This window comes from Acipenser ruthenus, unplaced genomic scaffold (assembly GCF_902713425.1).
Source record: "Acipenser ruthenus unplaced genomic scaffold, fAciRut3.2 maternal haplotype, whole genome shotgun sequence".
Taxonomy (NCBI): domain Eukaryota; kingdom Metazoa; phylum Chordata; class Actinopteri; order Acipenseriformes; family Acipenseridae; genus Acipenser; species Acipenser ruthenus.
The window spans coordinates 42,283-54,408 of NW_026708428.1; the positions used below are offsets into that span (position 1 = coordinate 42,283).

Below are 12,126 nucleotides of genomic sequence, written 5' to 3' on the forward strand. Positions count from 1 at the left end.
TTAACCCTTTGCAGTCCATTTATTAAGTGTGTGTCAGGCGCATCAGGTCCAATTTATTTTCACACACGCAGTTAATTTTAGACGCGCTGTTTAAAAGTATTTTTTTCCCACAGTCAAACGGGTTTAAAAGGCCCTGCATATCAACAAAGCACTCACTAGGCCTCTCCAGCCCCGCCTAACCCTTTCGTTCGCTATAGCTTTCACATATGCTAAGAAATAAATAATAATAATAATAGTCGTACATACCGATTGATCATCTCCTGATCACTCGTTTTATCACCAAACGCCTCAATAATGCTATATTTTTCACACACCTCTTCATAGTAGTGCATACTGATAAATCATCTCTCCTCATTTTATCACTCCTCTAATGGAGCCAAGTCATTATTTTATTACTATAACATCTCAAAAATGCTCTGCAAATGTCTGTGTTATTCTCTGAGCGCTGATGCAGTATTAGCCAGCTTGTTTCCTTATGGCCGCCGTTATCGGATGCCAGGGGCAAGTATGACTATTCATGAGATATGCTCTTTTTTTTTTTTTTTCCCGGCTTGTCTCGGCTCCTGTTGCTCCCACTCGGCCATTGAATGGTTTTCTCTGCTTTTTCCGGAGAAAAAACTACTAGAAACCCGGTTTTTGCGTCTTTTTGATTATGTCAGACAGGGTTCGACATTGGACCGGTTAGGAATAACTACAATGTCGGACCAGGTCCGACATAGGATCGCAAAGGGTTAACATTTTTGACATGTGGTAGAGTTTTAATGACACATGTTGGCAAATTATATTTTTGCAGCTTCTAGCAAATGCACTGTAATGACGAAATAAACAAGCATCAATGTATTCCCTTTTGATCAGCTTCTAGCGCATTCCTGTTTTATGTGTTATCTTTGCTGTGACTTTTTATAAGTAATATGCACTGGGATCCACTTAAAACTAAAAGAACGGAAGACACTACAGTCAAAGTAAACTTCGGCAAAGAGATCGGTGTGGCGATCTGAAAGATGTTTCAATAAATTGGTGGCATTTCAAAGCAGGCTGGGAAACACAGTTGTATTTATTTAGGTCTAAATTAAACTGAATTTTTAGTTGACGCAGATTTATAATTCTTTTTTTAAAAACATAAAAGTAAAAATAAAACTGAAGTTCAATTGAGAGATTATGGATGTTTTACTTCACTTTGCTTTTGAAACTGTTCACAGTATTTCTCCAAATCTTGTGTATACCAGACAAGAGCTTTCTGGTGTGTACTACATTTAAACATGTGACTATATTTCTATATATAGAAATCAAATCATTACATAATTACTGATACTAAAAGTTGGCAGACAAATTTAAAAAATGCTATTACATAAGCTTGAAAGATCCCACACAGAGACGGGTAAACTTACCAGGTTTCCAGTCGGATTAAGATTTCAAAAAACTCACTGGGATCAGCGTAGAGACTCCAGTCCTAAAACAAAAGCAGTCGCAGTTAGCAAAAACCAACCTAGCAAAGGACAGCGTATATACAATGCAATACAACTGTATACACATATTATTAATGAATAGAAGACAGAAATGAAACCTCTGAATAACGTTACGTTAATATATTGAATTACATGCCGCTTTGCAGTTTCCCACATACTTAAACTGACAAATCGAAAAACTACATTTCAAAATCCAGCATGAAATGCAGTACTGCTATTATGGCTTCCAGTAGACACTTGCGATATCATTTTGTAGTTTCTTTGATTGCATTATGTCTCAATCCTAAAACTCTAGGTAGTGCTAAACTTTTGGCAAGAGTTGTAGAGTTTAAAAGCACAGAAGGTTCCCCATTTTTTGAAGGAGAACCCTAAAAAAACAACAACTTTGATTGTACTGCATGTGGTGGAGGTAATAATAATAATAATAATAATAATAATAATAATAATAATAATAACAATGGCTTTGAGGAAGTTCATCTCCAGGCTGTTAACAGTGTGCACATCCAGCTTCCCAGCAGCTCCCCATTCATCATTGAACACCTCCTCCTCCTCTCCCTCATCATACAGGTACTTGCTGGCAACCATCTGGAGTCAAACACAAGCAAGATGGGACTCAATGCAGGGCATTCACTTACTGATCCCACACTAACACTGCTAATTCATTTCTTATCAATTCAATCTGTTGGCATTTGCAGAATGCACTCACTGATCCCACACTAACACTGCTAATTAATTTCTTATCTCTTCATGTCAATTCAATCTGTTGGCACTCGCATTCACAGCAATGTGCTCTCTGTATTGCATGTTTTAGTTTCAACACAATAAGGTTAGTATAAAACATATGAAAATCCTCAGCAGTAAAGTTTTAAAAGCGCTAAAAAGAAAATTAAATGTTCACAATAACACTACTGTACTACTGTACTGTACTACTAGAAATGTGTTATTTAAATCAGTTTAACATTACCTTATTTAGAGAACTACTATATACAATAAATTGTTTTTTTGAGGTCTAAACATCAGAAACGAGTACTCTGGTTGTAAACAAACATGTTTCCTAGTCCCCGTTTACAGGTGTCCTTACAGTAAATTTAATATTGCTGTACAGGCTGGAAAGGTACTGAATGTGTGATTCGCTCCATCTACTCACCATTGAGATCAAAAAGAGGTCCGATGAGGAGATTTGTTGAAGGTACTCAGGGTTTCTGTGTCTCAGCCTTTCAATGTAAACCAAAGCCAACATCATGGCACAGGGAGAAATACACGCTTCCCTAAGAGAAACAGATAATACGAATAATACATACATCAACACTTGCCATTTACACAAAAAGAAAGCATCCCCGGGAGCATAATAGATGTGCAATGACTTATCTGTTACAATGGTTTGTACACTAGAAGTAAAATATACAGTGGTAGCCAAAGCCAGCTATAAAAATGACGAAATATGGTACTCTGCGCGGTAAAACTGAAGTCAATGCGATCTGCAGTTTTGTTAACTGCTCGACTGTGTTATCTGACTAGATTCGAAGCTGGTTTGTTACAGATTACTACTGAAACAGAGTTTTGCAAGTGGATGTCACATGCTAAAGCCTGTGAATATCAAAAGCACAAAGGACTACATTGAGTTAAAGTAATTTGTATATTGCACTGTAAGATTCCGGTCGCATTTAACATAAGTCCAACAACAATCTATCGGCTAAACGTTGCCTAATACTAAAGAAACGTATTGTAAAAAGGTGTCTGCACATGACAGTAAGCAGACCAAATAAATAAATCTCACTCTCATCCGGTGTTTACTTTTTTGTGTGTATTTATGAAACCTACAGTAAATACATGTTCATCATTTATTTTCACTTACCGTGCAGCTGTGTGCATGTTTAAGACTGAGAAATGTTGAATGGGTTTTGTCAACAACGCATTATTCCCCAAGGGTGACAAAAGTTGACAATGTACAGTAAGAATTACAATTCAGGACTACTAGTGAGTGCGTTACATTATATTATATGAGGAGTGGGTAAAAGCCGGATGGAGACAAAACTAAGCAGTGAACAAAGAAACAGGACCTCTAGCTTCTCACCAGAACCACATACATTTATTTGTACTTGGCTCAGAAGAGTAACAAACTCCAAATGTGCTTCCTCCTCAGGAGGTCAGTCTCTCGCTCTATCTCCCAGTAACTGCTGCCTGCAGGGATTATGAAGGCTAAAATACATGAGTGCAGGAGTTGTTACTCAAATGGGTAATGAGAATGATTGGTGGGCTTCCTGCATAGCCCAGACTTTACTCATTACCTAGTTAAGAAAACAAAAGAAAATGTGGCATAGGTTACACGACGTAATGAAAAGTATAATACAATTCTCTTTATTTTTGCCAGCATTACAAATATATATGGAGACTCCTCACCAATAATTGCAAGCATGGAAGCTTTTCTATATGAATTCAAACTACTCCTTGTTATAAAAACTTTAATCATGTTCCTAATTCATTATGTAATCTAAAATTACTTCAAACACTTGTAATTCATTATGTATTCTGAAATTACTTCCAACACTTGTAAGTTCTCAATTAACCATGCTAAATGCATTCTATAGATTATTCAAATGCATTTTAAATCGATCAAATACATTATCAAGTGCAAATACTTTGCAAACGATTGCGGTGTACATTACTTCAGACACTTCAGTAAATTCCCAATTCCCCCTGTGATTACTTAAACAATGTATTACTAACAGCTGTGTCTTCAATTGCACTTGGAGTTGGTTAAATACTAACACTTGTTAATTCCATTTGATAGATTATTCAAATCGATCAAATGCATTCTGTCAAGTGCAAATGCAGAGTATATATCTTGATTACATTTACATGCATAATAGGTTGCCGAGTCACCCATACCGCAGAAACTGACAGGAATGGAGGCTGCAACCATCTACGAGGAAAAGAGAACGCGGCTTACGTTTGATCAATCATTGAATATACTGCAATATCTAGACAAATACAGGATTTCGAGGCTTCCAACAGCTAGCCCAAAGCATGGTCAGCTTTACCTTTTTGACTACGAAGGACGACCAGATGCATGCAACCACTGGTGTGCTGACCAGTGCCGATGGAGCCATAAGGGAAGGCAACAGATTCCTCGGAAAACTCTGGTGTTGATGAAGACATACCATCAGGGACCAATTAACCGAAGGGCAGTGAATTTTCACAGATATGGGTATGAAATGGAGAATGGGAGTATGAAAATGGTGCTGGTGCAATATGTTGGTGCCAATGATGTTGCTGGAAAAGATGCACTATGAAGAGAAATCCCAGCAGAAGCCACGTGCGAACATTACCTTCAAGGAATTGCAACTTGTAAGAATCAAACTCCTAGTGACATTTACAAGAAAAGCATAAAGCTGTGTGTTGGGGTCGCACGTGAAAGTTGTCTACCAAAGGACACGGAACAAATCAGAAACATATTGAAATTTGAAAAACTGAAAATGAGAATCAGCCACGATGCCTATACAATGTTGTGACAGGGTGGCTGGGCGGTGACATCAGGTCAGAAGCAGGAACTAAAAACTGACACCAAATACTGCAGATTTAAACAGAAAAAGACGTGGCGGCGCCGTTTTATTTAAATAATACAAAAATAAATAAAAAGGTTTAAACACAAAAACACTTGCTCACAGAGCGAAAATAAAAGGTTTAAATAAAACAAACCACAAACACAAAATAATAAATACAGGTCAGGCTGGGCAGTCGCTAACACTGTTCCTGTATATTTTTTAAGTTTTGTTTTTCTCTCTCCTCGCTCTCTCCCACTCCTCTCATACACCCACCCGGAGTGCAGAGAGCTGCAGCCTTTTATATCGTGGCTGAGGGGTTTAACTGGCTAGTAATTATTCTATTACCCCTCAGCCACAATCTGCACGAGTTTATTAATTACTGTGGATGGGGTTTCCCATCCACGCTACTAAACAAAATACACGGCTACGCCGTCATAAATAGATAACAAAACAATACCAAAACCCGCGGCGCTTCGCCGTCATAAATAAATCATAACAAATACAACAAAACAAATACAAAATACTGAAGGACGGCACCTCGCTCGTCCTCTATAATAATACATAAATCATAAAACAAACAAATACAAAGAAACACAGGGGCGGAAGGGGAGACCCCGTTCTAAAAAGAAATAAATAAATACATTACAAGGCTCCTCGCCCTGTTACAAATGTGTATGAACATCAGCCAGGATGCCCTGTACAATGTGTATGAACATCAGCCAGGATGCTCTGTACAATGTGTATGAACATCAGCCAGGATGACCTGTACACTGTGTATGAACATCAGCCAGGATACCCTGTACAATGTGTATGAACATCAGCCAGGATGCCTATACAATGTGTATGAACATCAGCCAGGATGACCTGTACAATGTGTATGAACATCAGCCAGGATGACCTGTACAATGTGTATGAACATCAGCCAGGATGACCTGTACAATGTGTATGAACAGAATTTTGTTCTAGAGGGGTTTATTCACAACTATAGTCTCATTCTGATTTTGTTGTTGTTTTAGCTCTGAGAGGTTATCAACATTCCTTGGCAAAGACTCCCATTCGCTCCTTTCGTATGACACCACGCTTCAATTGGGAGACTTTTACATGTCTACCTTGGTCTTCAGATGCACATTCTTTGAGGAAAACCCAGCAATACCAGTGGCAGCACTTATCCACAAGAAAGGAGTCAAGGAGTACAGGTTATTGTTCTCTACAATGTTGGATGCTATCCCTCAGCTGCACAATTGTGTTGTGGTAACCGACAGAGAGATTGGAATTGTGAAGCCCTTAACAAATGCACTTCCAGATGAAAAACATTGAATTTGTTGGAACCATTTATTGAAGGACGTGGAACACTGGGTTACAACACACGAAGGAGCGAAGGCAGACAGAGCTGTATATTTAAATGCTTACTGGAAAGCAAAACAGAGGATGGTTTTGTAAACCTTTTGGAGCAACTGGATTCGAAATAGAGTTTAGGCTTTCTGCAGTACTTTGAAAAGAACTTAGAGAATGACATCTTTGGAAAATGAGGCAGGTGGCTGTTGGATGATTTGGGTGTTTACACTGCAACTAGTGGTGTAACAACAAGTGTCAGAAAGCATGAATGCTGTGCTCAAACGACTCACGCAAATGGAAGGAAATCAACAGTGATACCATTGTTCATGCGTTCTATTTTCTGCAAACGTTTTATCACAAGGACGTTTTAAGAGGACGTTGTGGAAGTGGAAACTACCATCTAAGAAATGAACATTCCCATATGGAGATGGACCCTGCAGAGACTGAGTTTCTCCATGACTATGTTGCACCAGAGGACATTATAATAGTCTTACAAGACAGCAAGTGGAAATCAAGCTGCGAGGATGAGAAACCAGGAATCAAAAAGAGAAAACGTTACAGGGATTAATGGAGAAGATTTCAAAAGAAAACCGTGTATTTCTTTGTGCACAGTCGGTTAACTTTACTGTTAAAGGGCTCAGAGATAAGGATAATGCAGTCAATAATTTTTCTAATGAAAAATGTTCATGTAACCATATTTTAGCTGCAAAACTATCAATTGGTGTGAAGGCACAAAAGAAAGTGTATAGTTCAGCATACACTGGAGACCACAGCAGCTCCAGACTCATTGGAGAAGCAGGATGAAACATTGGGGGTAACCTTATTGCAAGGAATGGGAAAAGAGGAGATTCATTCTTTTGGAGAACCTCTTCTTACTAGCAAAGAAATTCACAGGAGAGACCGGTCCTTGGAAAAGAGGAGATTCATTCTTTTGAAGAACCGATTCTTACTAGCAGGCCAACGAAATTCAGAGGAAAGACAGGTCCTTGGAAAAGTGTAGCTGACTATCCACAGTTCAAAGCTGTGACAGTGAAGAACAGTTCCTTCAATGTGGCAGACATGGTTTTCTCTACTGGACAATGGCTAACTGATGCCATCATTGATGGATTTCTCCTGAGCAGAACAACAATGATAAATGTCACAGAAAATGACATAGATATCTGTGTGTTTTCCAGCCAATATCTACATAAAATTCCAGGGAAAAAGGCAGAAGAGCTACACGCATTTTGGAGGAATGCCGCAAGCATGAGTACACCCTGTGTGTACATGTGTGTAGGTGTGTACACGTTGTGTGTGCATGTGTGTAGGTGTGTGCTTGTATGCGAGTATGGTATGTTGCTGGTCAACAATGAGCTGCTGCTGTGCTATTTATGCTAGCACGGATTATTGTTTTATTATTGATTGTTATTTATTGATGCTGTGTGTACATCGTTGTATGTTTCTTTTGTACTGAGCCATGGTGTAAGCTGAAGAGAGAAAGCTTTTTTGAATTTGATTTTTTTTAATTTGAATGAGCATCCTGGCCTTCCTTGTTAATTTGACAGGCCACTTAAATGATTTCAGCTTAAAGCTACTGGGGCGAAATCTCAATGTAGTGGATCTCCACAGCAGTGTAGCTTCATTTCAAAACCAACAGAGTCTCTTCAAAAGTGAAAAAACTGGGGAGATGCTGCATTTCCCGACACTGCTAAGTTGCTGAGACACTGCAGATGTGAATCAGATGGTGTCATCTCTGGACAGGCTTCTTCAAAACTTCCAGCAGAGGTTCCAATAATTTCAAAGTGTTAAAAGACATCTTCCTGTTTGTAAGGAACCCATTTGTGGTGAAAGCAAATGGCACTTGGTCAGATCATGCAAAAGCATCCTTTCCAGATGTTGAAAAAGCAAAATACAGCTGGAGCTTATTGATTTAAAGAGGATGAAGTTCTAAAGGTGCGGCACACTGAACATACATCTGAAACTTTCTGGACAACCCTTGTGCTGGACTCTAAGTATCCACACTTAAGGAAGGTAGCATTTAACATCTTGACTACGTTCGGCTCGACATATGTGTGACAGTCAGCATTCTCAACAATGAACGTTAAATTGCATAATCGCTCCGGTTTGACGATCACCTGTGCAATTGCCTCCGTCTTGCCTTGACTGAACTCACTCCAAACTTCAAGGCCCTTGTCCAGCAGAGGGCCTGTCACACTTCCCACTGATGGAGAGTATTATAATTATACATTATTCACCTATATTTTAAATTTGTATTGCTGTATAAAATTACATTTTCAGTAGTGATACTACACTTAACAGGTATTTCACAGTAATTATTCATGATTCTTTTGCTTAATACACGTGTGTTGTTGTGTATTTGTTATTGGAAAGACTTGAATCATAAAGCTAAGATAGAGAGTTCATGTGTACCAAGTATTATTTTCTTTAAAACTCTGATACTAATATTAAGCCACTAAAGGCTTGAAAGTGTCTATGTTTAACTCAAAACAAATTCAAAACTTGAAAGTTGTCAAAGTGTTTTAATGCAAATATTTGCACCCATCTGACAGTTTATCTATGTACTTTCTCAAAGTCTCAGATGTAATTTATTACATCTTTCTTGTAGGATGTTTTTAGGTTATACAGTGGTTTGATTTTATTTTTTATTTAATGCACTACAAATATAAGCAATGGGGTATATTAATGTATGTGTTTGTTGAACAGGGACACTTGCGGTGTGAAAAATGTTTCTCTGGAGTCTGAACATTGACCAAGAAATTTGGACCTTGATAAAAAAAATAATTGACTACCCCTGCTATATGGACCCAAGAAGAAACACATACAGACACACAAATTTAAAACAGTACATTCGACTCTTAGCAGGACTGAATTGATTTACATCAAAATCACTATGCGCTTGGGAACTCAGTTTTACTTTCTACATGCTGTCATTTTGGTAGCCTCCAGTACCTTGTATTTTACATATTTTCCCTCGACCTGCCCAAGAGACAACGGACACATTAAAACACGCCACGACTAAAGAATAAAGGAATAAAATCACTGACCTACTGTATTTTCATTGCACAAGTTATGACAAATGTGCATAACATATACTGTATGACTGATTTTCCACACCACAATTACATGGCAAGATCTGCGGCGCTGCAATCTAAAGACTATATAAACTGTTGTGCTTTCATGTTTTAGAAAGAGTAGTTGCCGAGCAACTTAACTAATTTCTTGCAGTTCATAACTTACATGAGAAATTTCAGTCTGGATTTCAGCCTTATCATAGAACCGAGACAGCACTTCTTAGAGTGGTTAAATGATAAGATGTTATCAACGAACGAGACAGCACTTATTAGAGTGGTTAACGATGTGCTGTTATCCTCCGACACGGGCACATCTTTGGTTCTTATACAATTAGATTTCAGTGCTGCGTTTGACACTATTGATCATTGTTTTAATTGATCACCTTGAAAAACTGGTAGGTCTGTTAGGTTGTGTCTGTCTTGGTTTCTCTCAAACAGGTTGCAATTTGTTAAAATAGGAGGTTTTTTTTTTTTTCTTTTTTGTTGAAGGTTAGATGCGGGGTCCCACAGGGCTCAATTCTTGGCCCAACTCTGTTTTCTTTGTATATGCTGCCTCTGGGCAATATTCTGCATAGCTATGGGGTTCATTCTCATTGTTACGCTGATGATAAACACAGCTGTATTTATCCATGAACAGGGGGACACCTCGGCTGTAAATATTTTGAGCACCTGTCTTGCGAACATAAAAAACGGATGCTTGAAAACTTTTTAATGCTAAACTCAGATAAAACAGAAGTGATGATTCTGGGGTCTCAGAAGCAACAAAGTAATGTCTGATTTACTCCTTGGAGGCTTCTCTTATGAACTTACAAAAGAAATGAGAAGTTTGGGTGTGATCTTCAAATCTTTCTTTTGAGACACACATCAGGAATATTACAAAACAATAGTTTTATCACCTAAGAAATATCACCAAATTGAGAAGTATTCTTTCCCACTCAGATACTGAGAGATTGATGTATGCTTTTGTATCTTCTAGAATTTATTATTGTAATGCCCTACTCTCTGGTACTCATAGCCATGTTACATCTCGACTGCAACTTCTATAAAATGCTGCAGCTAGAATTTTAACCGGGACTAACAGACAAGATCACATTAATCCTGTGCTAGCATCTCTGTACTGGCTTCCGGTCCAATTCAGGATAGATTTTAAGGTGTTGCTTTTAACTTAAAGCAACTCATAGAATGCCAGGTTACTTACTGTCCCACAAATAAAAAAATAAAAAAACACAGGTGGCAGAGCATTGTTATAGGGCCCCAAAACTGTGGAATTATCTGCCTAGCTCTGTAAGGGAAGCACCAAGTGTCACTGCTTTTAAAACAAGATTAAAAAAAAAACACACTTTTATAATGTAGTGTTTATTTATGTATTTTTATTCTCTGCCTTATTTTATTATTCTATGTGTTTCTTTTGTTTTTATTGCTTTTTCTTGCATCCTTTATTAATAATGTTTTCATTCATGTGAATCACTTTGTGGCAATTTTTATTGAGAAAGGCGCTATATTACAAATAAATTATTTTTCAGTTTTCATTTTTTCACCTTCATGCATATATTAAATACAAAATGAACAGGACTGTATAATAGTTTGGTACAGAGTAGTGAATCATTATAGTTGGAAGTGTGCAAGCTCTGTACAGGTAGTATACATACACATTTAAATAATTATAATAAGGATGCTGTTGATCATTTGAGATTCTTGCTGGACTGATCATCTCTGGTACGCTTAAAAAAGGGAGAGTGTTTTGTGGGGTATTTATACTTGCAAACAGTTTTTTATACAACCTGCTATATTGATTTTAGTTCAATAACTATAATTCCTCCCGAATGAGCGTGAACAACCAACTGACGTCAGAGCAGAACTCCAAACCACGTGCCTTTTAGCAATGCTCTGACAAAATGCACGATTGGCCTTGGCACTTCCTGCTGGTTTGTTTAATGCATCTTCTACTACTATGTTACCACCTGGTAGCATGACTAAATGAAGTGCAGCTGATTTAATGTAGTCAGAAAAAACAGGACTGCAAAGCTGCTGCATTTTTTTGCGTTGTTGCACCGCAACAGTATCGCGACAGGTAAATAACTGGTTGCGGCTCCCACTGTACAGGACGACAAGCCGGGCACTAGGAGGAGGAGACTGAAAATGCCTTTGCTAAGAACAGACCTTGCCACGTGTGCTGCATACTTCTTGTGGAGTTTGCGGATTGGACTTGGTGCAGATTTGTGAAGCAGTTCCACAGCAATATCTGAAACAACAAATTGGCAAATAAGGAGAAAGGAAATTAGATTATAAATATAAAATTCAGCATTAAGTTAATTAGAAGCTTTTTATAGATAAAATATTTTGTTATTTCCAGCAACACTTTAAAAAAGGATTACGGCTAGGCTGATGCATTGATAACCATTGATGGTCAAAAATTGAAGATCATAAATAACTTTGTTCCTCGGATTTCTCCTCACTTCATTTATCTTTGCTTTAGTAGCCCATCACATCCTCAGTATACCAAAGACCAAATTACATGCAACATGAGGACACATTTGTAAGGAATAATGAAACAAGCATGCCACTGTTTCAAATAAAAATAATGATTTAAAAAAAACACTTAAATAAGTGTAAAAAAATAGTGCTGGACAAACATCCGAACAATAAGCAAAACTAAAATATCTGCGTTGTCAGAAATACTTGATCTGTGTGATATTTTATATAACTTAC

At 37.8% G+C, this 12,126-nt stretch overlaps 1 protein-coding gene across 1 annotated transcript in view; it reads right to left on the bottom strand.

Annotated features, from left to right (window-relative positions):
- LOC131732880 (protein CNPPD1-like) overlaps window positions 1-11,661 on the bottom strand; it is a 28,330-nt gene extending 16,669 nt beyond the window's left edge. Inside the window, exons 1-4 of the mRNA XM_059021113.1 lie at window positions 11,578-11,661; window positions 2,614-2,734; window positions 1,923-2,051; window positions 1,389-1,450 (exon numbers count right to left, since the gene is read on the bottom strand). Of these exons, the coding sequence (XP_058877096.1) occupies window positions 1,389-1,450; window positions 1,923-2,051; window positions 2,614-2,709 (287 nt within the window). The 5' untranslated portion in view covers window positions 2,710-2,734; window positions 11,578-11,661. The remainder of the gene's footprint in view (window positions 1-1,388; window positions 1,451-1,922; window positions 2,052-2,613; window positions 2,735-11,577) is intronic.
- Window positions 11,662-12,126: the final 465 nt, after the last annotated feature.